The sequence below is a fragment of the Dipodomys spectabilis genome, unplaced genomic scaffold (assembly GCF_019054845.1).
Source record: "Dipodomys spectabilis isolate Male_0828 unplaced genomic scaffold, ASM1905484v1 ptg000225l, whole genome shotgun sequence".
In the NCBI taxonomy this organism is placed as follows: domain Eukaryota; kingdom Metazoa; phylum Chordata; class Mammalia; order Rodentia; family Heteromyidae; genus Dipodomys; species Dipodomys spectabilis.
Genome location: NW_024870902.1, coordinates 4,894,822 through 4,922,315, shown reverse-complemented (window position 1 = coordinate 4,922,315; position 27,494 = coordinate 4,894,822). Strand labels below are relative to the sequence as shown.

At 38.0% G+C, this 27,494-nt stretch overlaps 2 protein-coding genes across 3 annotated transcripts in view; one reads left to right on the top strand and one right to left on the bottom strand.

Moving 5' to 3' along the window:
• The window catches only part of Zgrf1 (zinc finger GRF-type containing 1), a 58,242-nt gene extending 49,217 nt beyond the window's left edge, over window positions 1-9,025 (bottom strand). For both annotated transcript variants that reach the window (XM_042697600.1, XM_042697601.1), the window contains exons 1-5: window positions 8,933-9,025; window positions 6,247-6,324; window positions 4,274-4,354; window positions 2,457-2,516; window positions 442-621 (exon numbers count right to left, since the gene is read on the bottom strand). In XM_042697600.1, coding sequence (XP_042553534.1) covers window positions 442-621; window positions 2,457-2,516; window positions 4,274-4,354; window positions 6,247-6,267 — 342 coding nt within the window. In that variant the 5' untranslated portion in view covers window positions 6,268-6,324; window positions 8,933-9,025. The remainder of the gene's footprint in view (window positions 1-441; window positions 622-2,456; window positions 2,517-4,273; window positions 4,355-6,246; window positions 6,325-8,932) is intronic.
• Window positions 9,026-9,166: 141 nt separating this feature from the next.
• Window positions 9,167-25,682, top strand: Larp7 (La ribonucleoprotein 7, transcriptional regulator). Its single transcript, XM_042697593.1, has 13 exons — window positions 9,167-9,337; window positions 15,388-15,567; window positions 15,795-15,895; window positions 15,978-16,061; window positions 16,150-16,314; window positions 16,383-16,476; window positions 16,550-16,900; window positions 16,993-17,137; window positions 18,693-18,844; window positions 19,721-19,830; window positions 22,452-22,611; window positions 22,772-22,863; window positions 25,364-25,682. The coding sequence occupies exons 2-13, from the start codon at window positions 15,390-15,392 to the stop codon at window positions 25,442-25,444; spliced, it is 1,713 nt and encodes a 570-aa protein (XP_042553527.1). The 5' UTR covers window positions 9,167-9,337; window positions 15,388-15,389; the 3' UTR covers window positions 25,445-25,682.
• The last annotated feature ends 1,812 nt before the right edge of the window (window positions 25,683-27,494 follow it).

Sequence of the window (27,494 nt, the reverse complement as noted above, 5' to 3'; positions counted from 1 at the left end):
CAGTAAAATAATTTTGATATTACCAACTACAAAGAAAACACAAAATCAATTGACTAAAAATAATAAGCTTTGCTTAAGGCAAGGAAATAATGGAATTTTTCCTTTTTCTTTTGGCCAGTCTTGGGGTTTGAAGTCAGGACCTGGGCACCGTCCCTGAGCTTCTTTTGCTCAAGGCTAGCACTCTACAACTTGAGCTACAGCACCACTTCCAGCTTTTTCTGTTTATGTGGCACTGAGGAATTAAACCCATGGCTTCATGCATGCTAAGCAAGCACTCTACCACTAAGCCACATTCCCAGTCCTAGGGAATTTTTCTAACTACTATTTATTACCTTGCTACCAAAATAAACTATGAAGTAACATTTTAATGAGAGAGCACCATAAAAAAAATCTTTTGAAATGATTTTATAAGTATACATTGATATATTATTTTGCACTTACAGTGAATTTCCTTTTTAACCCAGCAGGTTGACATCCAAGAGAGCGGCCAGAAGATACCTTCCTTAAATTGGGCTCTGTTGTTTCAATGATATCCTGTTTAACTGCTCTACTCCCACCAATTTTAACCTCCTCAACTGTGATTAAGTATCGATCACTTTCCAAGTCATCTCCTGGCTTCACCTAAATTTTAAAGGATAATAAATACTTGTTAAGAAATAATAAATAAATAAGAAGATAAATAAAAGTATAATAAATACTTGTTAAATGAAGGAATGAGTTACTAAATCCTTACTTCTTATTATGCACTAGTTAGCAAACAAGCAAAAAAGTGACAATAATACAATAACAAATTTCCCTAGTTTGTTCATTCATAAATACATATTATAGTTCTCTATGAGGCCCTTTGTCACATGCTAAGGGAACAAAGACAAGCAAAAATAAATGTTCCTACTCAAGGAATTTACTTAAGATCTATGTAAGTCCATGTATTTTAAAAAAGATGAAGTAGCTAGGTGCCAGTGGTTCATGCCTATAATCCTACCTACTCAGAAGGCTGAGATCTGAGGATCATGGCTCAAAGCCAGCATGGACAGGAAAGTCCATGAGATTCTTATCTCCAATTAGGTACCCACAAAGCCAGAAGTAGAGCTGTGGCTTAAGTGATAGAGCTCTAGCCTTGAGCAAAAAAGTTCAGGGACAGCACCCAGGCCCTGAGTTCAAAGCCCAGGTCTAGCACCAAAAAAAAAAAAAGAACTGTAAATTATGTCTTCTTTATAAACATATGTGAATCAAAAATGTATTTATAATTACCACAATTAAATATGATAAATTGTGAGTTGCTTGAATAAAAAAAGCAGTTTAATGACTATATAGCATTTGCTACCACTTCTGATTGCAGCATTAAAATAAGACTATCAAGACTATCAACCTAATTTGAAAATACACAAAATATATCAGATTGATCTTTTACTAGTAAAAGTAAGATGAAAAAGCAGCTCTCACTGGGCACTGGTGGCTCACGCCTGTAATCCTAGCTACTCAGGAGGCTGAGATCTGAGGATCGCGGTTCAAAGCCAGCCCAGGCAGGAGAGACCGTGAGACTCCTATCTCCAATAAACCACCAGAAAACCGGAAGTGGCGCTGTAGCTCAAGTGGTAGAGCGCTCGCCTTGAGCTGAAGAGCTGAGGGACAGCGCCCAGGCCCAGAGTTCAAGCCCCACGACCGACAAAAAAAAAAAAAAAAAAGCAGCTCTAACCAATTACACATCTACTAAGATGGTTCCCTTCTTCTTATACCCTCTTTTCATAAATATAAAAGTGTAACTACTATTAATGGCATACAAATTTCAAACTTAATTACATACCATGGCCAAAGTTCATAGTGATAGTAATATGGATTTTAACACATTTAAAATCAATGCAAAAAATAAAAATAAATGCACTAAACTTCCACACACTTTACATTTAGCTATTTTAACCAAATAACCAACCTCAGAGAGTCTATAATTGAAGAATAGACACAGAGAAGTTGGGTGAAATAGGAAGTGTTTGTGTACCCAATCACAGACAAGTTGGGTTAGCTAGCTAGAAAATAAACCCAGAGGAACCAACTGTAATACTCCATTCTTATAAAATAATGTCTTTAATTCCCTTCCTTTCCTTTTTTTCCACTAAGCGAAAAATACAGAAAATAGAGTAACAACAACAAAATCCTCATGCAATAAAAGTAGACCTAGAATTCATATCCTGGGTTCAAATTTCAGCTCTACTACCATAATATTATGAATGTAGGCAAGTTATACTTGTGCTGTACTCCCAATCTAAAAAAAAAAAAAGTCATCATTCCTAACAAGATTAAATGGTATATAAAAGCTTTTAGCTTATAGTCTATTTATTAAAAAATACAAATATCAGCTATAATTGTTAGCATTGGTATCATGATTATACTATTTGTATTCACAAAGCAATCTTTAAGAAAATGTTTTAATTATAACAATAAGGTAAACAATAAAATACCTCAAGGCACTTAAGAAATAGAGTTTCCAAACATGTTCCTTTATCATCATATAAAGTTGCCTGTGTTAAAACAAAATAAATGTTAGAAAAAAGAACCAGAAAATAATTCATTTTTTTTCAGTAAGTCAAAAATTATTACATATCGGGGCTGAGAAGGTGGCTCAGTGGTAGAGTGCTTGCCTTGCATGCTCAAAGCCCTGGATCCGATTCCTCAGCACCACATAAGCAAAAAGAAAAAAGCCGGAAGTGGCTCTGTGGCTCAAGTGGTAGAGTGCTAGCCTTGAGCTGAAGAGCTGAGGGACAGCAACCAGGCCAAGAGTTCAGGCCCCACGACCGGACCCAAAAAAAAAAAAAAAAAAAATTATTACATATGCCAGGAACTGAAGTTACACACCTGTAATCCTAGTTATGCAGAAGGCTGAGATTGGAGAACTACAGACTGAAACCAGCCTGGGCAGACAAATCCAAAAAACGCTTACCTCTAGCCAGCAAAAACAGCTCAAATGGTAAAGTTCCAACTTTGAGTAAAAAAACTAAGCAAAATCATTAGGTCTCAGTTCAAGCCTTAGCACTGTCACATACACACACAGACACAGACAAAATTGTTACTCAAGTAAATCATGCAATATAAGAATTATCCATTTTGTTTGACTTGCATCTGAAAGTACATCTTTTTCAAATATTTACGGTGTATCACTTAGTAAGAAAGAGTAGATATACATATAAGAGACTCAAGAACTTAATTTCCACTAGCAAGACCCTAGAATGGAAATGAGAAGACACAGATTTAGAATGCAGTAGAGGGGGCCAAAAGGGCACAATACTAATCCAGAGATACTTCAACAGTATGTTTGGGGTGAGCACTGAGAATGACCAGTACTTGAAATGAGGAATTAGCACTGGGGGTAGGTATAATGAAATCTTGTTGAATGTGAGGGTTAGAGGAGAAAAGCAAAGGTGACACAGCTTTCTTCTGTGTCTGAGTCATTTCTCAGTGTATTTTCTCTATTAGCTCCTTTACTATTGGATTTTTCATCACTCTTGAAAAGTTCAGCACGCTAAACAACGTTAAACATAGTTACCATATGACCCAAGAATTCCTCTCATAGGTAGAGTGTTGATACATTCAAAGAATTGGACACCAGCCTTTGAGGGGCTTTCTGCAATGAGTGCCATCAGGGTTTCAACCTGAGCCTCTCCCTTCAGCCCCTGAGCAACTTCTTTTTTTTTTTTTTTTTTTTGTCAGTCCTGGGACCTGAACTCTGGGCCTGGACACCATCCCTCAGCTCTTCAGCTCAAGGCTAGCACTCTACCACTTGAGCCACAGAGCCACTTCCAGATTTTTCTGCTTATGTGGTGCTGAGGAATCAAACCCAGGGCCGCATGGATTCAAGCAAGACAAGCATTCTACCACTAAGCTATTTTCCCAGCCCCAAAAGCGGTGTTTTTTTGTTTGTTTTTTTTTGCTATTCCTGGGGCTTGAACTCAGGGCCTGTGCACTGTCCCTAATGCTTCTTTTTGCATAAGGCTAGTACTCTACCACTTGAGCCACAGCACCACTTCCAGCTTTTTTCTTTTTGCTTATGTGGTGCTGAGGAATCGAATCCAGGGCCTCATGCATGCAAGGCAAGCACTCTACCACTGAGCCACCTTCTTAGCCTCTCAACAATGTTTTTAATCAATACAAATTTAATAATGTTTGTTTTCATATCACATTAATGTAAACATAGCCAACACTTTATCTAGAGTTTTCTTAAAAGTAAATCAAAGGCAAGGTCCTAGCTCTTAGATTCTGTAACTGATGGCTTTGCACTTACTTTGTTTCCTATGTGAGTGACCTTCAGAATCCCATCTTGCCACACTTTTGACTTCTTCGTCTTCTGATGAGTATATAGGACCTTATTTCCAAAAGTACAAAAGCAAAATAAGTTTCTATTTAAATACATTCAATGTAACTTTTAATATGTCCTCCTACAAATAGGAAATATTTAAGACACTTGTGTGTATCTGTGTGTGTATGGATGCACGTGCATGCCAGAACTAGGGTTGAACTCAGGGAACATTGGCACTGTCCATTAACTTTATCACTGATAGTTGGAGCTTTACTACTTGAGCTACAACTCCACTTCCAGCTTTTTGAGGGTTAATTGGAGATAAGAGTTTCAAACACTTTCCTATCCAGGCTGGCTTTGAACTCTGATCCTCAGATATCAACCTCTTGAGTAGCTAGGGTTGTAGTTATGAGCCACAAATATCAGGTAAGACATGTTTTTTTCTTTTTACCAGTCCTGGGGCTTGAACTTGTGACCTCAGCACTGTCCCTGAGTCTCTTTGTATTCAAGGCTGGCACTCTATCATTGAAGCCACAGCTTTTTCTGAGTAGTTTATTGTAGATAAAAGTCTCATGTACTTTTCTGTCTGGATTGGCTTCAAACTGTGATCCTCAGATCTCAGCCACTTGAGTAGCTAAAATTACAGGTGTGAGCCACTGATGCCTGGCTGCAAAAGAAAAGCACACTAGGGTTGGGAAGGTGGCTCAGTGGTAGAGCACTTGCCTTGCATGCATGAGGCCCTGGGTTCGATTCCTCAGCACCACATAAGCAAAAAGAAAAAAGCCGGGAGTGGCACTGTGGCTCAAGTGGTAGAGCGCTAGCCTTGAGCTGAAGAGCTGAGGGACAGCACCCAGGCCCAGAGTTCAGGCCCCACGACCTGACCAAAATAAATAAATAAAATAAAATAAAAGCACAGATATTATGACAATAACAAGAATATAAATAAAAGAGGCTTGGAGTGAAGCTCAATGGTAGAATGTGTTGTTGGCTTGTATGAAACCCTGAGTTCAATTCCCAGCACCACCACCTCGCACAAAAAAAAAAAAGAAAAGGAAAGAAAAAGCAGGAAAGAAAAAGGAAGAAAGCCAGCTAACTGGGTAGTAATTTTAAAAACAAAACAAAACACAGGAACAGGAAAATATAAGGAAGACATTAAAAATAAAATTATGAGCATCAAAAAACAATCTTATTCCTATAAGTCAACCATTGGGAGAAAAAAAATTGGTTTACTGAGAACTTATGATTCATACAGTTAGTTTTTAAACTGCGGTCCAGACTCCTAAAGTTCTCAACAACCTGTACATGCATCTGTGAGCTTAAAACTATTTCATGTTTTGGCCTTTCTGTTCTCATTTCTTCAGGTGAAGAATAGAGTTTCCTAGGGTTATACATGTGTAATGGTGCCAGACTGGATCACAAACTGGATGGAAAAGCAGATGTGAGAATCCAACTGACTTCTACACAAATGTGAAAGAAACTTGAAAAAAAAAATAGCAATGTCACTCTTTTCCATGTTTTCTTTGGCTGTTATTGGGGATTTACAAAAAAATTAATTACTTTTCTTTAAAAAGCCAAGCACAGTGATACACACTTATCATTCAAATTTTACTGAATATACTGCTTGTTCTTTTTTTTTTTTTTTTTTTGGTCCGGTCATGGGGCCTGAACTCTGGGCCTGGGCGCTGTCCCTCAGCTCTTCAGCTCAAGGCTAGCACTCTACCACTTGAGCTACAGCGCCACATCCGGCTTTTTTCTTTTTGCTTATGTGGTGCTGAGGAATCAAACCCAGGGCCTCAGGCATGCAAGGCAAGCACTCTACCACTGAGCCATCTTCCCAGCCCCTGCTTGTTCTTTTTGTTTGGATAAATCTGGCCATAGTAGAAATACACTGGTGAAAGAAAGGAATAAAGGAAAAGAGAAAAGAAAGTGAAAAAAATGTGAAAATTATTAAGACTTACAATAAATTCGTGGCTTTCCATAGTTTCTTCTGAAGATATAAGCCAGTCAAGTCCAGAAAATAATCAGTAGTTGTTCACCTAAAGGTAAAAAAGGCAGAGAATTGTGCAATTCTGACTTAAAAAAATTTTTAATGTTTCAATAGACTAAAAAAGAACAAATTTTAAATGTCTCAATAGACTAAACTATTTTTGTCGGCTGTGGGGCCTGAACTCTGGGCCAGGGTGCTATCCTCAGCTCTTCAGCTCAAGGCTAGAGCTGAAGCTGAAGGCTTGAGCCACAGCGCCACTTCCGGCTTTTTCTGCTTATGTGGTGCTGAGGAATCAAACCCAGGGCCTCATGCATGCAAGACAAGCACTCTACCACTGAGACACCTTCCCAGTCCCTAAACTAAACTCTTGACTGGAAACTGGAATCATTATCCAAATATTCTCTAATGACCAAGGAAAACAGAGGCTTGATCAAATTATTTGTGACCCAAGACACAGAGTGATACCACACTGTGATAAAAGAAAAAGAAGTTACCAAATATATAGAAAACTAAATAAAATAATGAGTTAATTAACAGTCTGCAAACACTTTTCCAAACAACAGAACATTTATCAATTCAATTTTTGTTTCCTGAATGGCCATACCCACCACAAGATGGCACCTTCGAGTTAAAATTTTTCCTTTTATGGAGTACCCTTTCCTTTCCCTTCTGGCAGGGCTGAGGCTCAAACCCAGAGCCATGAGCACACTAGGCAAGCCCTGTACCTTTGAACTACATCTCCAACTCCTCCCTTCTTATTTTACCACAAAATAGGAAGGCTTTATCCACCAGCATCATTCTGTTAAGGCAAATTTAAAAAACAAAAATCTGTCCACAATCTTTCAGACAATTCAAGTGCTGATCAACCACTAATAGGTAAAATTATAGTCTACAAAGGAGTCTTTTTAAGTGGTATAGACTCCAGATGTTCAATATGTATCTACATACACATCATGCTCTATATAAATAGAAATTTTATAAGTTGTTATCTGTAAAACACCTGCCATTCTTCCTGTTAATTTGGGCAAGGTGTGTTTGGTCTGTATGTTTATGAACATAAAAGAATTTAATGAATGAAAACCCTTAGATGTCTATATTAAAAGTTTAAAGATGCAGGGCACCAGTGGCTTACTTCTAGACTCCTAGCTAATACTTGAAAGTCGAGGTTGGGGAGCCAGCTGGGACAGACAAATCTCTAATTAACCAGCAAAAAGGCTATGAACTGGAAGCATGTGGCTCAAGTAGTAGAATACCAGCTGTGAATAAAAAAGCTGATTGAGAGCTGGGAATGTGGCTTAGTGGTAGATGGTTTGCCTTGCATGAAGCCCTGGGTTTGATTCCTTAGAACCACATAAACAGAAAAAGCTAGAAGTAGCACTGTGGCTCAAGTGGTAGAGTGCTAGCCTTGAGCAAAAGAAGCTCAGGGACAGTGCCCAGGTCCTGAGTTCAAGCCCCAGCACTGGGGGGAAAAAAAAGCTGGTTGGTAACTGAGAAGCCCTGAGTTCAAGCTCCAGTTGGCTGCACAAATGCACAAATACATACACAGAAAAAAAAAAAAAAAAAGCCAGGCACTGGTGGCTTATGCCTGTAATCCTATTCAGGAGGCTGAGATCTGAGGATCGTGGTTCAAAGCCAGACCGGGCCGGAAAGTCTGTGAGAATCTCATCTCCAATTAACCACCAGAAAACCAGAAGTGACACTGTGGTTCAAGTTGTAGAGCGCTTGCCTTGAGCTTAAGAGCTGAGGGGCAGCGTCCAGACCCAGAGTTCAAGCCCCACAACGGGTAAAAACAAAACGAACAAACAACAACAAAAGCACAAAACATTAGTTTCAAGAAACCCCAATGGTAATGCCGAGCTCTAATCCCAGCCCTAGGGAGGAGAAAGCCAAACTGGGTTACCTAGTGAAACTCTACCTCAAAAAACTAAAGTTCCCTGTGCTTGCAGCTGCAGCTCAATGCAGCTCTTGCTTAGTGTGCACGAGGCCCTGCAGAAAATACTGAAAACTCAAAAAACGTTCAGAACCCGGCATTCAACATCATAAGTGAATCATCAAGTCCAAATGACTAAAGGAAACCTAAATTTCATTTACCAAGATTCTAATAGGAGTCCGGTGCCAGTGGCTCACGCATGTAATCTTAAGTTACTCAGAAGGGTGGGATCTGTGGGACGAGGTTCGAAGCCAGCCCGGGAAGAAAGTCTGTAAGACTCTTCTATCCAATTAACCAGCCAAAAAAAAGGGGGGGGGGGGGGCAGAAGTGAAGGGAGACTCAATCGCTACAGCTTCAGCCTGGAGGGAAAAATCCAAAGGGCAGTGCCCAGGCCCTGAGTTCAAGCCTCATTATCAGAACAACATCAAAAGTTCTCACAGGAAAGATCTTGTGTACTAAAAATGGCAGTGGAGACTCGATCCTGTCAGCCTTAGAAACACATGGCGGAAGTCTCCAGGGCCTCAGACTAGGAGGAGGTGCAGCGCGGGTCTAAGCGAGGCGGGAAGGATGACGGTGTGAGTACAGGCCGTCGGAGCCGGCAGGGACGGCAATCTTGGTCCCGGGTCGCTGCCTGTGGAGCCCATTCTTCCCTCCCTTCACTCCTAGTCGTTCAATCACTCCAATTCATCCCTCACTTCCCCCAAACGCGAGAAATAGTGCACTTCACCTGTCCCATTGCACAAAATGGACATTTTCGAATTTCTCCCGCGTACAAGTGTGACGTCATCGACATGGGACCGCACCGGAAGATCAACTACTAAGCCCGCCCCCTGGTCGTCTTAGCCAGAATCGCCGTTTTTTTCCAACAGCCAATCACATTCTTCCTCGGGGTGGAGGGCGTTCCCCCTCAGACGTCGCGCTGAGCTCTCCGAAACCCCGCCCCCTCAAGAGGCGGCGCTCCCCTCTGACGTCTACGGAGGACGCACGGCCTTCCAGCGTGTCTTCTGCTGGAGGAACGGGAGAACGGTGTCGCTCTTCGTATGACGCGAAATAACCACGACCGTAAGGCTCAGAGAACGAAAAGTGCTGGAGGAAGCAGGCTCTGAGCCTGTATTTGCGGGAATTGGACGAAGTAAGTTCCAGGTGGCCTGTGGGGTCCCTCCGATCGGGTGCGATCTTCCTCGCCGCCTTTTTTTCATACAGTTCATCTTACGTGTGGCGCTCGCTCCGCCCCCTCCCGCCAGCCCGTCCGTTCACTGGGCTGGTTCGCTGTGCGCACGCGCAGAAGTGCTCAGGCGGCGCGGTTCCAGTTTTCCGCGCGTGGGGGCGCGCGACGCCCGGGGACAGGACAGCTTCGGGGCCCGCCCGGGGTTTGGCTGCCTCGGAGCGGAAGTAGGATGCCGACGGGGCTGCGCCCCTCTGCCCCTAGATTGGAGTTGAGTTTCGACTGTCAAAGGATAATGAGTGTGTGACGCCTTGCAGTCTACGATTAAGTCGTTCTTCTATGCAAGACTCTCATCCTTGCCTGGCGCCAGTGGCTCACATCTGTCACCCTAGCTATTCAGGAGGCTGAGATCTGAAGATCAAGGTTCGAAGCCAGCCTAGGCAGGGGAAAAAAAAAAATCCATGAGGCCCAACCACCAAAAAGCCGAAAGTGGAGCTGTGGCTTAAGTAGAAGAGCACCAGCCTCTCGTACAAAAGCTCAGAGACATTGCCCTGATTTCAAGCCCCTGGAAGGGCTCAAACAGACAAAAACCTAACAGTCCTTACAGAGAATTGAAAGTTCAGTTCTAAAAGAGAACTAAATACGGTGTACCAAGTGCGTTGTTAAGAGATATTGGGGGGAAACAGATGTGACAAGGAAGGCATGGTGGTAGGCCATGTGGCCTAAGCCTCGTAAATTGAATAGAAAGGTTTGTTTGCTGGCCTGTTTGGTGCCAGTACAGGGCTTGAACTCGACCTGGTTTTTGTCCCTGAGCTGTTTTGCCCAAAGCTGGTGCTCTACCACTTGGTCCGCAGTCCACTTTTTGGGGTGGTTTTCTTCCCTGTCTGGGTTCAAACCCTGATCTTTTGATCTCAACCTCCTGAGTAGCCAGGGTTACCAGCAATTAGCCACCAGCTCCCACTGTAAGCCAGAATGAAGGGCTTCAGCCACTACCTCCAACCTTGAACAGGGGTTTATGCAGCTTAGAGTGCTCATCCAAAACAAAAGCAAAGACCCAGCCCATCAGGTTTGTTGTTACTATTCACTTTGGCTGTGAGCACAACCTTTTATTTCTTTATTTTTGCACGAGTTTTTTTTTTTTTTAACCTGAAGAAGTTGTAGATGAGTTTCTCTGAAAACTGTTCATATACCTATCAAACTATTCTGAGTATAATTTTATAAGGAAAATTTGAGAAAACCAAAAAAGTTACTTCACATCCTACCTAACTTTATCTGTGCCTTTCATTATTTTATTATTATAGCTATTATTTTACAACTGTAACTTGCAGGAAAAAAGAAGTGGAAATTAGGTTTGTTCAGGGAAATTGTCACTAGTTGTCCTTACATTGATTTTAACATTCCTGATTGCCAGCCTGTGTATCTACTTTTTGAATTTTCCTTTGATTTGTTTTATAGCACTTCCCTAATTACTCATTAATTACCATGTCTTCATGTACAAGAATGTTTTGGCCTTTCTGTTAAATTTATCATTTAATCGTTTTATGAAGTTTACAAAAATTCTTGAAACTCAACAGATGTTCCTTAGACTTCTGTTTGAGAATTCCTGAGTCATGGCGCTGGTGGCTTAAGCCTGTAAGCCTAGCTACTCAGGTGGCCGAGATCTGAAGATCATGGTTCAAAGCCAGCCTTGGCAGGAAAGTCCATAAGACCTATCTCCAGTTAACCACCAGAAAACCGGAAATAGCCCTGTGTCTCAAAGTGGCAGAGCATTAGCCTTGAGCAAAAGAGATCAGGTCAGCTCTTAGGCCTTGAGGCTGAGGCTCTGTGGCTGACCAAAAAAAAAAAAATTCCTAAGGTATGCCAGAGGGATCTGTAATTCCAGTACTTGGCTAGAAGAAGCAAGAGGTTGCAAGTTCACAGCCAGCATGGGCAACATAGCAAGGCTCTAGCTCAATGAAGCAAAACAGAACAAAAGGATTCGAGAATCAAAATATAATGTGATGGTAGGTTCTACTGAAGAGTAGTTTGTGTGAAAGTTGTTCGTACCAGGACCCTCTTATTCAGCTAGTTTTGGCCATATTACTTACTTTTAAGCCTCTTTTTAAAGAAAGTAGAACTGCTAAGTGGGATTATGGAGATTTAGAACAATGTGTATAAAGTAATTAGCATTGTTACATAGTAACTTTTATTTTCCTAAAGCCCATGTATGAAAGTCAAGGGTGACCAGTTTACTTACAGTATCTTCATTACATATCATAGTAAAGGAATAGTACATTGCTGAGGAATAGCACATTTGACATCAGCAGTATAAATCAGATCTGTGATTATACCAGTTGCACAAAAATAGGGTTCTTTGAAGAATGCATGATATTCAGAACAGATTATAAGCTGTGTCTGCCTTATTTTAGTGGCAGAAAATGTTGGGGATAGTCAAGACAAATTGATAAATAATAATGTAGTTACATATAATTATGTTCTCTACAGCAGCAATTTCAAATGCTTGGGAGAATGTGGCATTGTTAAATAATATAAGGGTTGTAGAAAGAATAGACCTTGCTAGGAAAGATAATGAATTTGACTTGGAATGTGTAGAGTGACAATACAGTACCTGGAGAAAATACAAGCTTTGAGAATTAAGAAAATTATTGCCATGTAACTTCCTGATTTTGTGTAATATTATATGAAAAATTGTTTTATATCTTATGAAACCTTCTGTTTAATCTATCCTCTAAATCAAAGGTGTACTTGCTCATTCTGCACTTGACTACTCAAAGTTACAAAAATGCTTATTAGGAGAAAAATGAAAGAGAGTCTCTAGGCTTGGATACACCATTTTATTTCTTAGATGATAGGCTTCAAAAAGAAAGGGATTGTAGAACAGATAGTCTGCCTTCTCTAATTTACAGGAAGCAGGAGAACCTGCTATAGAGATTATCATAGCCTACATTTGTATGTTATTTATATCCCACAATCATACAAAAAGAATTTGAAGCTGGGCGCCAGTGGCTCATGTTTATAATACTGGCTACTCAAGATATTAAGATCTGAGGATCAACATTTCAAACCAGCCCCTGCAGGAAAGTCAGTGAGAATCTTATTTCCCATTAATCAGCAAGAGGCCAGAGTGGAGCTGTGGCCCAACTGGTAAATCACCAACCTTGAGCAAGCTCAGGGACACTGTCCATGCCCTGAATTCAAGTCCCAGGACTAGTATACACAGACACACACAGACAAGAGTTTGGAAAGCTTAATGTTTTACAGATACTTTAAAATATGTTTCTTCAACAGATACATAGTGATCAAGTTAAAATTTCTGCCTTTAATAGTGTTTACATCCTAGTAGAGTAGGTAATAAAATTATAATTTCAGTTTATTATAACACTGGATCAGTAGTGTAGGTATGGTTTAGATTGGAAGCAAAGGAGCTTTTTATATTGGGTGAAAGGGAAGGCCTCTCTTGAGAAAGTGACATGCAGACCTAAATGAACAGGAATTACTCTTTAGAGAAATGTCAGGGAAGGTGAAGGAGCAGAAAGAGTAAAGAAAGAGGTTGAATGTCTTTAACATGTTTAAGGAATCTAGGGGTGGCACGTTATGATTGGAGAAAGCAAGCTGCAAAGAATTATGGGTAATGGAGTTAGCTATCCCCAGGCCAGGTAAACAACATTGTTCTTTTTTGTTTTTGTGTGAGCACTGGTCCTTGTGCTTGAAAATATCTGGTCTTCTGGTTTCTAGCCCTGTACTCTTGTGCTCAAAGCTGGTCCTTTGCCACTTAAGCCATAGCTCCAATTCCGAATTTTTGCTGATTAATTGGAGATAAGAGTCTGACTTTCGTGCTCAGGCTAGCTTAGAATGACCATCTTTATATCTCAACATCCTGAGTAGCTGGGATTACAGGTGTGAGCCACTGGCACCCAGCTTCAAATTCTTCTTGGATGATTATGGAATATAAAGAGCATACAAATGTAGGCTATGATAATCACTATAGCAGGTTCTGCTGCTTCCTGTAATTTATTGAAGGTTCTACCATCCCTTCCCTTTTTGAAGTCTCACAGACTTCCTACCTGAGCTGGCTTTGAACCACAATCCTCAGATCTCAGCCTCCTAATTATCTAGGATTACAGGCGTGAGCTACCAGCGTCAGCATGTCTTTAAATTTTATTCGGAATGAAGTAAAGTTTCAGAGGAGTTTGTTCAGAGAAGAGTATGCTCTGGATTATGTGTTTAAATGATTCTTCTATCTGGAGAATTGAAGGGATCAATAGTAAAGGCAGGTGGAACAACATGGAAGATCTTGCAGTAAGTAGTTCAAGTAAGATGTGACAGTGGCAGGCTAGGAAGGTGGCTCAGTGGTAGAGCGCTTGCCTTGCATGCATGAGGCCCTGGGTTCGATTCCTCAGCACCAGATAAGCAAAAAGTAAAAAGCCGGAAGTGGTTCTGTGGCTCAAGTGGTAGAGTGCTAGCCTTGAGCTGAAGAGCTGAGGGACAGCGCCCAGGCCCAGAGTTCAGGCCCCACAACCAGACCCAAAAAAAAAAGATGTGACAGTGGCTCAAACCAGGTGAAGGTGTCTGATAAAGAAATGAGAAGTATTTGTGTTCAGATGTGTTTTAAAGGTATAACTAGCAATAGTTCTGATGAATTGGCTACAGTGTGAGGAATTTAAGGATGCTTTTCACATTTTTGCCCTCTGAATACTTTTGTAGTTGAATTCCTGAGATGGGGAATGTAAAGACAAAGAGATTTGTTGAATTTAGAGCACTTTCAACTAAGTTTGAGATAGTCTATAAATTAGTGGAGCTTTCAAGAAGACAGTTGAAAGCCAGGTGCTGGTCACTCACGCCTGTAAGCCTAGCTACTCAGGAGGCTGAGATCTGAGGATCGCAGTTCGAAGCTAGCCTAGGCAGGAAAATTCATGAGACTGCAATAAACCACCAAAAAACTGGAAGTGGTGCTGAGGCTCAAGCAGTAGCGTGATCACCTTTAGCTGAAGAGCTGAGGGACAGTGCGCCTGCCTAGAGAGTTAAAGCCCCACAACCAACAGACAGATGAATATTGAATGTGGAACTGATGAGAGAATATAGTTTAGTAAGCATAAAGCCAATTAATTAAAAACAAGGACTTTTTCCCAGTAGGTAGAGTTCAGGATTGAGTGCAGTCACTTGCAGTATGGGAAGAGCACAGTAAAAAGGTCTAAAAAGGAAAACTCTGGGGAGCAGTATGATGAAAATTGTTTCAAGGAAGGAATTAGTAGCCAGAAGAGAACAATGATGCCTTCAATTTCACTGCAGTAGTAAAAAAGGAAGCCTGACAGAATGGTTTGGAGTGTGAAATAAGTTGTCGGGTTATTGTGCTAGTAGTCATTGTCTTAGGAGTTCAGATGTCTTAGGCAAGCTGTCAACTCTCTTACTTATGTATGCACAAAATTGTAACAGAATTGCTATTTTCTTTCTTACTGGTGAAACTGCATGTCAGTTGAGATTTGGTAACCTCTTCTTTGAATATCATCTTGGAAGATGGAAGTTACTGGATCTGGCAAGCAGTCAATCAGGAGATATTAAGTGGGTTCTAAGCAACCATTGAGCTTATTTAGCAAAGGATAAAAAACAAGATAGTTGGTAAAGCAGCACAGATCACTAACCCAAACTTATCATAAGGTCTATTGCTTATCATCAGTAGCATCAAGCTACTATTTAAGGAGATGTTGCAGAAAGCAGCAAGTTCATAAAGATTTTGACAAAATCAGGAGATGTCTCCCTATTGCTTATGTAAGTTGCAACTGAAGCATAGAAAACCATATTTGTGGGCTGGTAAGGTGGCTCAGTGCTAGAGTGCTTGCCTTGCATGCCTGAGGCCCTGGGTTCAATTCCTCAGCACCACATAAGCAAAAAAGAAAAGCCGGAAGTGGCGCAGTGGCCCAAGTGGTAGCTGTGAGCTGAAGAGCTGAGGGACAGCGCCCCAGGCTCAGAGTTCAAGAAAACCATATTTGTAGTTACCACATATGGGTGTCTTTCTACAGGAATGGAAAGTGAAAAAAAAGAAAGTACTGAAAAGAAGAAAGAAGTCGAAAAAAAGAAACGCTCTCGAGTTAAACAGGTGCTGGCAGACATTGCTAAGCAAGTGGACTTCTGGTTTGGGGATGCAAACCTTCATAAGGACAGATTTCTTCGGGAGCAGATTGAAAAATCTAGAGATGGATGTAAGTTTTTGTATATTACGTACACACGAATATTGATGTTGTATAAAATAGATGTTGTGATGAGGACTTTCATGGATGATTAAAGGTATAGGGGCCAGTAATGAGCAGGGGAGGAAATACCAAGAAAGCAGGGGGCCAACTTTCCTGGGGGTTTAAGCTAACAAAGGAGCAAAGCTAAAACTTTTTTATTAACTAACCTTATTGAATTTTTTAACCTCCTTCAATAGATGTTGATATATCACTTCTGGTATCCTTTAACAAAATGAAAAAGTTGACCACTGATGGGAAGTTAATTGCCAGAGCATTGAAAGGCTCAGCTGTTGTGGAGGTAAGTAAGGTGTATGTTTAATTACACATTATACCACAAGTTTAACCTCATTAAACTAATTTGATATTTCCATTGACTAAAGCTGGATTTAGAAGGCACCAGAATTAGGCGAAAAAAACCTTTGGGTGAAAGACCAAAAGATGAAGATGAACGCACAGTATATGTGGCAAGTACATTTAATGGAAAGTTTAAGAGAAAAGCCTTTATTCATTGTTACCAAGACAAAATAATTTGAATTTATTAATCTGTTACAGGAATTACTTCCCAAAAATGTTAATCACAGCTGGATTGAAAGAGTATTTGGGAAATGTGGCAATGTTGTTTACATAAGTATACCACATTATAAGTCTACTGGAGATCCAAAAGGATTTGCGTTTGTGGAGTTTGAAACAAAGGAGCAGGCAGCAAAAGCTATTGAGGTGGGTCCAGGGTCCTAAGGGAAAAGAAAAAGAAAAGTCACGCTTTATAGTAAATTTTTTTATTGCAGTTCCTTAACAACCCACCAGAAGAAGCACCGAGGAAACCTGGCATATTTCCTAAAACTGTAAAAAATAAACCTATTCCGGCCTTAAGAGTAGCTGGTGAGTACAGTAACTAGAGTAATTACTTTGTATTTAGTGCTCAAGCAAAATAAAAACAAAAACATTGTTGCAGATGAGAAGAAAAAGAAGAAAAAGAAAAAAGGCAGAATAAAGAAAGAAGAAAATACACAGACCAAAGATTTAAACATGGACACAAGTAGCTTATCCCTCTGTAAGATAAAAAGATCAAGGACTGCATCTGAGGGCTCTGACGCAGAGACACCGGAACCCCAAAAGCAACCTGCAAAGAAAAAGAAAAAACGAGATAGAGATAGGGGTGAAAGCCTAGCGGAAGGCAGAGCAGGGAAGAGGAAAAGAAGCAGCTCTGGAGATGCAGAATGTCTGGCTCCAAGATCAAAAATTAAGAAAATAACTCAAAAAGGCATTAAAACAGAAGCTTCTGAAATCTCCAAAGAAAACAGAGGTTTGACAATTTTTTAAAACTTTTGATTAAATTTAACTTAAGTTATATCTGAAACAAAAAAAAAATCACTTTCTTTAACTGGATTCTCATAGATCTAGAATTTTCTACAGAAGAGGAAAAAGATACTGGAGATATTAAAGATGGTTCACTACTGAAAACTAAAAGAAAGCACAAGAAAAAACATAAGGAGAGACATAAAATGGGCGAAGAAGTTATACCACTGAGGGTGCTTTCCAAGTGAGTATATAATGATGACTGACAACATTCCATCACCATTGCTAAAGTGCAATTCCAATTTAGTGAACAGAGTTGCATATTAGCAACAGTGATGGCATATCGCCTAGTTACCAGAACGTGGGATGGCCGGAGGATTAAGTAGGAACCACCACACTCAAACATGGAAGCACTTATTTGTTATGTCACAGCAAGAGCCTCCACGTTAAAGTAAAGGGGGCCCCTTAAGACTTTTCCACTACACACAAGTTTCATAAAACGCAAAAGGAAAACTTACCATCACCAAAACATGGAAGCACTTACTTTTTTAGATCCAAAGCAAGTACATCCACGTTTAAGTGATGGGCAGCCCACGTTTGAGACACTTAGAAATGCTGTAACTTGGAACAAAACTGTTCATAGCAAACCTCACAAACGTGTGCGGATGTAGAGTCACCTCCACTGAAACATGGAAGCACTTACTTTTTGAATCACACAGCAGGTACCCCCATGTTAAAGCAAAGGGAACTCCCCTATAGTCAGTCACGGGTGAGACGTCTCATCCTGAAGTAAGTTGAATTCACTTCTACTAAAACATGGAAGCACTTACTCTGTTATTAAAAACTCACAGAAAGCACAACCATGTTAAAGTGGAAGGGAATCCAGCACACAGAAGAGAAAGAAACATCCCCATACAAGCTTTTCTTTACCTCCAGAGCATACTTACCAAAGTGCAGTTCTCTTTTCAAAGGTGAAAGATAGAGACCTGGGGCACTTGTATTTATACTATTCTTAACTCCCAAATTCCTTTTGCTTTTTATCTGGGAGAATCATTACAAGAGCCTTTTGTTATTTTAATGTATCTGCTCTCAGGGAAACTCTGCTGGGTGGGGTGGGATTCTGGGTTGCCCCTACCCCCACCCCATTTTTTTTTTTTTTTTTTAAGTACAGATGTCAATGTTAACTGCTAAAACCATTACCACTAGATATCCTCTTAAAAAAACAAAACTCCTGTATCTTTTTTTTCTTTTTTTCCCTTTGGCACTGATTAGAGTTAACAATGAATGCTCCTACTGAGCTAAGACATGCATTGTGTTTATATCTTAAGGAGCTCTAAGTGTTTGGAGAAATAGCTACAAGTTAAAATATATGTAAATAAATAAATTGCTTCCTTGGGGTGCTATTTTCTTCACAGAAATGCCTTTTGATTCAACTAAACCCCTAAGAATGTTTGTCTCACATTGGAAGCAATTTTATAAATAATCTTTAAATTTTCTCATAAAATGATTTGATAAATACTAGTAATTAACCAAGGAATTACCTTATAATTTTTACTTTTATAAGGTAAACTCTGAAAAGGAGCACTTAATATCGATGTTGAAACCAAAAGAATTTCCTGTGCCTGTTTACTGAATGTATTTAGGAACGAAAATAGTGAGGATTTAGAAACTAAGTAATTTATATATTTTAAAGAGGAAAGTTGAAAGTCATTGGAAAAGTATAATATTTAGATTAATCTCTATGCTTGTTTTGAGCCAGTTGTTGTCATTATTTCTAAACAGTATTTTTTGCCTTACAGAATTGAATGGATGGATTTAAAAAAAGAGTATTTAGCCCTACAAAAAGCCAGCATGGCTTCTTTAAAAAAAACAATATCTCAAATAAAATTGGAGTCAGAAATGGAAACAGACAGTGGTTTACCTAGTAAGCCTGAAGTGAAAATTGCAAAAGGTAAAGATCACCTATTTTGTAAGGTTGTAATAGATGTAAAGATATCATTTATTATAATATATATTTAGGAGTTGTAGGTATACCCAATGATACAGTGCCTACCTTGTTTGGACAGGACTCTGGTTTGTCTCTCCATCTCTGGAGTGGGAAAGAGGAAGAGGAAAGAAAGAGAAAGGAATCATAAGGGCTCCTTTTAAATAACATTTTTTTCCTACTCTTTCCCTACTTTTTTGACTGATTTGACTGTGTAATAAGTTCATAGTTTATAGAAGTATAGGTTGGAGTTTCTTACCTGAAATATTTTTTGTCAGTCCTGGGACCTGGCGCTCTCCTTGTTCAAGGCTGGCTAGCACTCTACACCTTTGAGCCACAATGTCACTTCCGGTTTTCTGAGGTTAATTGGAGATAAGAGTCTCATGGACTCCCCTGCCTGGGCTGGCTTTGAACTGTGAGCGACCAGCGCCTGGCTCTTACCTGAAATTTCATTCAGTAAGGTGGACAACAAGCAAGGATAAGTTCATTCAAATTAGGATAAATTTTAAATACCTATAGCTTGCAAAAAATGTCTATATATATATATATAATATATATATATATATATATATCCTCAGATTTGAGTAGTAATGTTTAACAGTCTTAATTTTTATAAATTCTCTTCACAACGTGAATAATGATATTTTCTACCTTCATGATATTTTCTATCTTAGTAATCTGAAATAACTCATCGTATATTTTTAAACTAAGTAAGTTTTAAATAAATTGTTTCAGGTCGCTTATGAAGAAATCTCTTGTTATTCTGGAATTGTACTTTCTAAGTGTTAAATTATTCAATGTGAGTGATTTAATCCTGATCTTTTTCCCTTTTCAAATCAACAGCCAACAGTCAAGAGTGTCGCCCTCTGGAGAACACAGGACCACAATTTGTTAGTGGCGTGATTGTAAAAATCATTAGCACCGAGCCTTTACCTGGGAGAAAACAAATCCGGGTAATACTTTCAAGCTCCTAGGTGGTCGTTGCTTTTCTTAACTTCCTGGTGTGAAAATATTGTCACTATAATATAGAAGACAAAAGAGATCAAATTAGAATCTATATTCTAGCCAAAACCCCACTCCATAATTTGAAGCAAATTCTAAAGACTCTGCATCTTAAGCATTCTTGTTTTCTGTCACTGATGGTTGCCTGCTGTGTAGTTGCAAAGGGAAATAATGCGATAGTCATCTTGACCACACACTAGTATTTACCACACATTTTTCTGAAACACTTTCAATTTTCAGAGTTTTAGAAAATTGCTTGGTAGATAATTTTTGTGAAGATATAATCATCATTATTAATCTGGAGTTATTTTGAAATTATAATTATTAGTTTTGAAGCAAACTAGAAAATATATAAATTTTTATTTGGAATTTTTTAGCTTTCAATAGGTTCCTATATTTTATTACCTACAAAAAGTAGAAATTGTTATTACAAAATAAAAAGAATAATGCATGTTTTTCACTTGGTGTTGGTTTAGATTTTTTTTTTGTTTGTTGATTAGCTATTGCAGATTTAGGGGAATTGAAAGAAAAATTTTTTTAGGAAATAGCCTTTGGATTTTTTTTTTTTTAATTCAATCCAGAGCTAGCAGAGTAGATCCAGTAAACATGAATTTGGACCCCATTGCCTAAAGAACTCAAAACAAAAATGTTAAATACTGTTCTAAAAAATGTTATATAGTTTACATCTAAACAGTCTTTTATACAAACAAAGCAATACATTCATTTTAATGCAGTTAGATTCCTCTGTGAGAAAAAGTACTTGATCACACAAGGTGAGGTACCAATCTTTTATATTCTCTTCTGTAACTTTCACTACTGTTTAGTTTGTCTTGTTTGGGGCTGGAGACCTGTGCAGATAGTTTTTCACTATATACCCTCTATCTAAAACTTTATCCTTAAAATCTTATCGCTATCACTAATAAGTAAGGATTTTGCCAACCCTAAAGGAATTTAGGAGAACAGGCTAGAAAATTGAGAAATAAACATGTTTTGTGCAAAATCAGAAAGCAGCTTCAGTAATGAAGTTAATAGTTAGATTTTGCTTACATTTTGCTGGAACAAAAACTAAGTTGTGTTGGTAACTGTTGTTTGTGACTTGCCCCTGTGATTACCAAGTTAATTTGTCATTATAGGGTTTTAAATCTAAAGGTCTTAAATCTGGAGATTAGGCTCACATTATAATGGATATTTAGTAAATATCATTTGAATTGTGCTTTTCTACCTGAAAAACCAAAACTCAATGAATAATTCACAGTTCATCAATTTATTACCAGTGGTTTTTCTTGCTGTGTTTCTAGATGTTGTACTATACACTAAATAAAGCTCTCTAGTTTTTTCTTTTTATTGATTCAGCAAACATTTACTACGTGCCTGGTTTTCTGAGAAACAGTATGTTAGGGGACATAGACGTGAAGCAGTACCTTTTTTTTAGAGACTCATATATATTACTACATAGCATAAACTCTTCTTACTCTATAATGAAGTAGTATTTCCAGTCACTGCTTGATTTCTAGATACCTAGAAATTCAGTATTCAAGAGTAATAGAAATAGTTCCTTCTTAAAAAATTACGTAAAAACTAAAAGGAAACCAGGTAAATAAAACATTCTTTCCCCAGTTGGAAATCTCCCTCTACTTCTTTAGCTTTATGAATGAAAATTGATGAATTAAGAATTAGTGTGACATTCCTGCATAAATGCATTCAGTGTTCTCTGGAACCTGCTGTGAGAGACTAATTAAGGATGCAGGAATCTAGCTAATTTGCCCTCACAGCAGGAGTCCTAGGTAAAACTTTACCCTTATTGGCGACCTCCACTTATTTAGAAGTTATATTGGTATTTTATCAAAATCTAAGTAGTCTTGTGCTGTGTTCCTATAGATTTACTGACGAACCTTAGAATTTTGGTAGGTTCAATAGAACTTAGTTTTCTTGAGTTATAAAGAGTTGAAAGGTCATTACACGTATTTTTAAGTCATAAGTGGTGTACAGGTGAGTAAAAATAAGCCTATCCCCAAGCCCTCTGTCTTTTTTTGTTGGTCATGGGATTTAAACTCAGGGCCTGGGTGCTGTCCCTGATCTTTTGGACTCAAAGCTAGTGCTCTACCACTTTGAGATGCCTTGCCACTTCTGGTTTTCTAGGAGTTAACTGGAGATAGGGACTTTCGAATTGTCATCTTCAGCTCTCAGTCTCCTGAGTAGCTGGTATTATAGGAGGGAGCCTTCAGTTCCCGGCCTTTGTCTTTTCTTTTAACTTTATTCCTTTGGATTGTCCATTCCATTCTACACATATGTTGTCCTTAATAGAATATTTCTAACTTCATTCATATTTTAAGGACATGGTTTAAAGGAAGGAAGTTAATCAATAGACTTGTGAATTAGGCTCTGCTTTTTGTAAACCCAAATCTATTTTTAGGACCATTTCTGTGTTTCAAAAGTGTTTGATATATTTACTCAATCTGCATCATGGAGTACTTGTTTGTGTAATATCTTGCAATGCCCATTAGAATTACTTTAGATGTATTATGAAGTATCATTATTGATTTTTATGGCATTCTGTTTAATTCCAATGCAGGACACCTTGGCCACAATCTCAGAAGTTGTTTATGTTGATTTGCTAGAAGGAGACATAGAATGCCACGCCAGATTTAAAACCCCTGAGGATGCTCAAGCAGTAATGAATGCACACACTGAAATTAAAAAGAAGCATAACTGGAAACTTGAAGTCCTTTCTGGTAAAACTTACTAGAAATATTTTTAAAGAATTGATCTATTTCAAATTCAGGTCTTTGAGTATATTTCTCCAGCTATTCTATTTCCACTAATAGGGTTTCATGTGTGTTTTCTCATGTGTGTCATTATTCAGTGAATCATAGCTTGTTTTTTTATTTGAAGGTGATCATGAGCAGAGATACTGGCAGAAGATTTTGGTAGATAGGCAAGCCAAACTTAATCAGCCTCGGGAGAAGAGAAGAGGCACTGAGAAGGTAATCAGTTTTTTGTTTTATGTCCTAAACTGTTCCTGGAGGTTAATTATCTTTGAAAGTTAGTAACAGATGATCATAAATAACTTTAGTTATTTAGTAAAACTAAGACTTAGCAAGTACCGTGTTTTAGATTGAGAGGGACTACATGTTTCTCAGTTTTAAAATATATGAAATATATGAGATGAGATTTTTTTTCTGTAAGGATACATAATATTTAAATTAATATTATGTAGTTTTTGTTTAAAGCAGCAATATTTTACACACTAAATTTAGTCTTGACATTTGTTTTGCAGTTTACATGACTGTATATCGATTGTCTTTATGTAAAAACCACAATGTATTTTGAATGTAGTTTATGAAGATAGGAGGTGGCTGCAGAGATAGCATTCAGAGAGTTAAGACTGAGATACATGGCACCTATAGCATTGTTAAGCATTATTGTTATTCTCCAAAAAAGATAGTCAGCATAAATAAGCTTTAGGCGGTTTCTCTCTCAATTTTTTAACAAATATGATGCTAATAAACTTATGTAATGTTTTTTGCTATTAAACTATGGAGTTTGTTCTTTGGAAACATTTTCTGGCATATGCTTATACAAGCTAATGTGTTCAGAACAGAGTAGAGTATATGATAAAAATATTATCACAACTTAGAACTCTATTATGAAAGCCTGAGGAAATCCTAAAAAATGTACATGTTTGGTGAAAACTTCGAAAGTCAAACTTTACGTATTCGCAGCTTGTTTTGTGTTGTACTTACAGTTTTTTAACATAAAAATTTAGTGCTTATTAAAATACTACGAGACAGCCACCCTTGTTACAAAAGTTACTCAAAAGTAAAAAATACATATGGATTTTTTCTTCAGCCATCCATTGTGCTAGCATTCATTGGAACTTATGATGATTTCAGGGGTAGTTTCCTACTGGGCTTTGTTAAATGTGTTTTCTAGAATAGAGACTGAACTTGTTGATAGGGAAGCCTCCTGCCTTCCTAATGACTAAGGTCTCTGTGGTGCTAATTTCAAAGCCTTTTTGAAATTATTTAAATGTTAAAAGCACTGATCCAGAACCTAAAACTGGAAGTTAGTTTGTAAGTAAAACTTAATCCTTTAATTTGTGTGAAGTGTCATTTAATACTGGAAATTAAGAACATTTATTTTTTATTTTTCATTTATTTTTTATTTTTCATTTATTTTTTAATTTTAGAAATTGTATAAAGTTCTGTTCTTCATTGAGTTGGAGAATTCTTTTCCATAGTTACCTGTTTCACTATCAGGGTTGGTGATAGCACAATTTATTGTGAAGTAGAAACAGCTGAAGCTGTAGAATTAAAGCTAGTTAGCTCATAAAATAAAAAGGAGATACTACACAAAGTAAGTGTTATACAAAGCTTGTTAAAGGAAAAGAGAAGACCACAATTTACCTACTTGTTTAATAATTAACTCAAACTAAATAAGCTGTTGTTAATTTTCTACCAAGGAATTTTTGGAAGCCTAGAATCATACTATATGTGTTATCTTCTTTTCACACAGCTTCATTTTCCTTATAATGTAGTTCAAATGAAAGATGCTTGCCTTCCACATTCAAGGCCCTGATTTCTAGCCCTAGTATTGACTTTTAAAAAGTAAACAAATCCCATGGATGTTGCAAGGGTGTAATAAATAATACCTAGTTTTGATATTAGATCTCTGTCAAATCTTAAGTGATTTTTTAAGTGTTTAAACATGTTTGACACATAATTGTACATCTTTGTGGCATTTCTTTGTCTTAGGAACTTTGAAAAGTTCTGTCATTATTTTTATGTTGTTTTGAGATTTTTCCTGTTTTGTTTGAGTATTTTGGAAAGGTTTGGTACTTTTTTTTAAGAGACAGGATCTCACTATCTTATATAGTCCAGAATTTTCTCCCACTCATGATTTTTTTTCTCATTTTTCCAGTGCTGGGATTACAGGCCTGGGTCGTCACCATTCTTCTGGCTACTTATAAAACATATAAATTGTTGTAACCTCTAGTCACCTACTGTGGTTTACTGGAATTGAAGAACCACTCTAATGAGCAGTTTGTAAACAAAATTTTATAACAGCTTAGGAATATACTGTCTTTTTGAAAGTACCATGTAATTAGGGACTTTTGATCATTTGATTCATAACTCAGTAATTAGTACCAAGTCCATACTGAACAACAAAAGTATGTCATGAATCTTTCTAAGAAAGGTTAAAATTTACCAGTGAGTTGAGGAGTGACTATTTTAACTAGAAAGACTTTTAAATCATGTTCAGTTTAAGTGGGAATAGGTAGATATTTCAAAAGTTTGATATCTATTTTACTCAATAATCTATAATTTCAACAACTCTCCCTTTGATTTGACCTAAAACATAATTGTTACACTTCTCTTCCTTCTCCCAAAGATTTCATTCAAAATGAAATCTTTGTAATAGTAATTTGGTTGTTTAGTTTTACTTTTGTGTATGTCTAACACATTTTCATTTCTTTCTCTGTAGTTAATCACCAAGGCTGAAAAGATTAGACTGGCAAAAACTCAACAAGCAAGTAAACACATTCGATTTTCTGAATATGACTGAAGAAAATTAGACTTTACCTTTTCATTTCACTGAATACTTGAGCAATTCTTGGGAAACTCATTTTATTATGGTAGTACAACATGCTAAATGTTTTTCTAAAACACAAAAGAATCCCTCAACTTGTAAATAAGACTTTTGACAAGTACATTGCAAACCACAGTTTTTTTGCCAAATATTTTATTTGAAGTAGGTAACGCAACCTCAATTGATTTCATAAATAAATGTGTTTTGAACATTATTGCTTATTTTTATTTGCAAAATAAATTCATGATTAACAAAAGTGAAAGACATGCATGGAAATGTTTAGAAATAAGCAGTAGGGTCAGGGTTTTGTAACTTTCTAATTAAAATTACCTTGAAGCTGGGTGCTGGTGGCTCACACTTTTAATCCTAGCTACTCAGGAGGCTGAGATCTGAGGATCATGGTTCAAAGCCAATCCAGACAGGAAAGTTCATGAGACTCTTTGGTTTTTGTTTTTGTTTTTGTTTGGTCTGTCGTGGGACTTGAACTCTGGGCCTAGGCGCTGTCCCTCAGCTCTTCAGCTCAAGGCTAGCGCTCTACCACTTGAGCCACCAGCTCTACCGCTTGAGCCACCAGCGCCACTTTCATGAGACTCTTATGTCTAATAAGCTACTCAGAAAAAGCCAGAAGTGGAGCTGCAGCTTAAGTGCTAGAGTGCTAGCTTTGAGCAAAACAAGCTCAGGGGCAGAGCCCAGGCCAGAGTCTTAAGCCCAGGACCAGAAAAATAAATTACCTTGAATATCTTTTCGTATTGGTATCTGTAGACACGTATGTATAATATTTTATTCTAATTGTGCTTCCATTGAAAAGAAGATATATGAACTGTTGGTAATTAAAATGTTGAATTTTAAAAGAATATATTATTTCTTTCTAATAAACACTTTATTTTCTCTAAACAGAATAAACTGTACCAGGGTCTTTGAGCCAGGTTGAGTTGTATAGGAGTCAACATCAAACAATTAAGTACTGTCAATTTTTTGCTTTTTTTTTTTTTTTTAAGCAAGGATAATAGGATAAAGTAACTTGAAATGGTAGAGGGGAAAGGAACATTTATGGGAATTAAAGATTTACCATTTTATTCAGGAAAAATCTCAGGACTGGAGTGTTTAACGCAGTCCTAGAACTGAATCTACAGTATCTATACAGGACTGATACTTTAGTGTCTTACCAAAATCCTAAGAAAGTACTTTGGATGGTACTTTAGTTAGTCTTACCAAAATCCTAAAAAAGTACTTTGGATGGTACCTTACTCTTTTTTTTTCCCCCTGCTTGTGGGGCTTGAACTCTGGCCCTGTGCTCTGTCTCTCAGCAATTCAGCTCAAGGCAAGTGCTCTACCACCTGAACCACAGCACCACTTTTCTGAATGGTTTACTGGAATCTCATAGACTTCCCTGCCTGGGCTGGCTTTGAACCATGATCCTCAGATCTCAGCCTCCTGAGTAGCTAGGATTACAGGCATTAGCCACCAGCACCTGGCTCTTAGTCTTTTTCCAAAATCCTAAGAAAGTACTTTGTATGGTCATCAGATTTATTTTCTTGGACAACATACCCATTCCTGGTTCCAGCTTTATCTAAAATTGGGGGACTCATTTGACTGCACCTTCTGTGGGCTAAGACCTAAAATCAGGAATCTCTTCACATCTGTGAATCAGAGATTTAACTAAATTTCTGGAGAGAGAATGGAAACAGCTGATAATTACCAAAAATAAGGACAAGTTGGCAGTCACTTATTCCCTGGTTTCTCCTAAAAAAAAAATATTAGCATACATGGACTTATCCAGAAGGAAGATCTATAAAGCTGTTACACCCTACTAAGAGTACAACAAATGGTGCTCCAGTAGGTAGAAATTAATCAGAAGTAAATGCCTATTTCAGTGGTTCTTAGGTCTTAGGGCAACACCAGAGACATTAAAATATATAATTTCAGAAATTACCCTTAACATTTAAAGCAAGTATTCATTCAACAAGTATGTATGTGTTAAATATTTTACATTTGAACATTGTTATAGCACTCGAGAGTGAACAAA

Bases quoted from the DNA above. Each gene is read 5' to 3' on its own strand.
- Larp7 (XM_042697593.1), top strand. From the start codon at position 15,390: ATGGAAAGTGAAAAAAAAGAAAGTACTGAAAAGAAGAAAGAAGTCGAA. The intron at 18,845-19,720 runs GTAAAGATCACC...TCAAATCAACAG, and splicing joins TGAAGTGAAAATTGCAAAAG to CCAACAGTCAAGAGTGTCGC. The intron at 22,612-22,771 runs GTAAAACTTACT...TTTTATTTGAAG, and splicing joins GAAACTTGAAGTCCTTTCTG to GTGATCATGAGCAGAGATAC.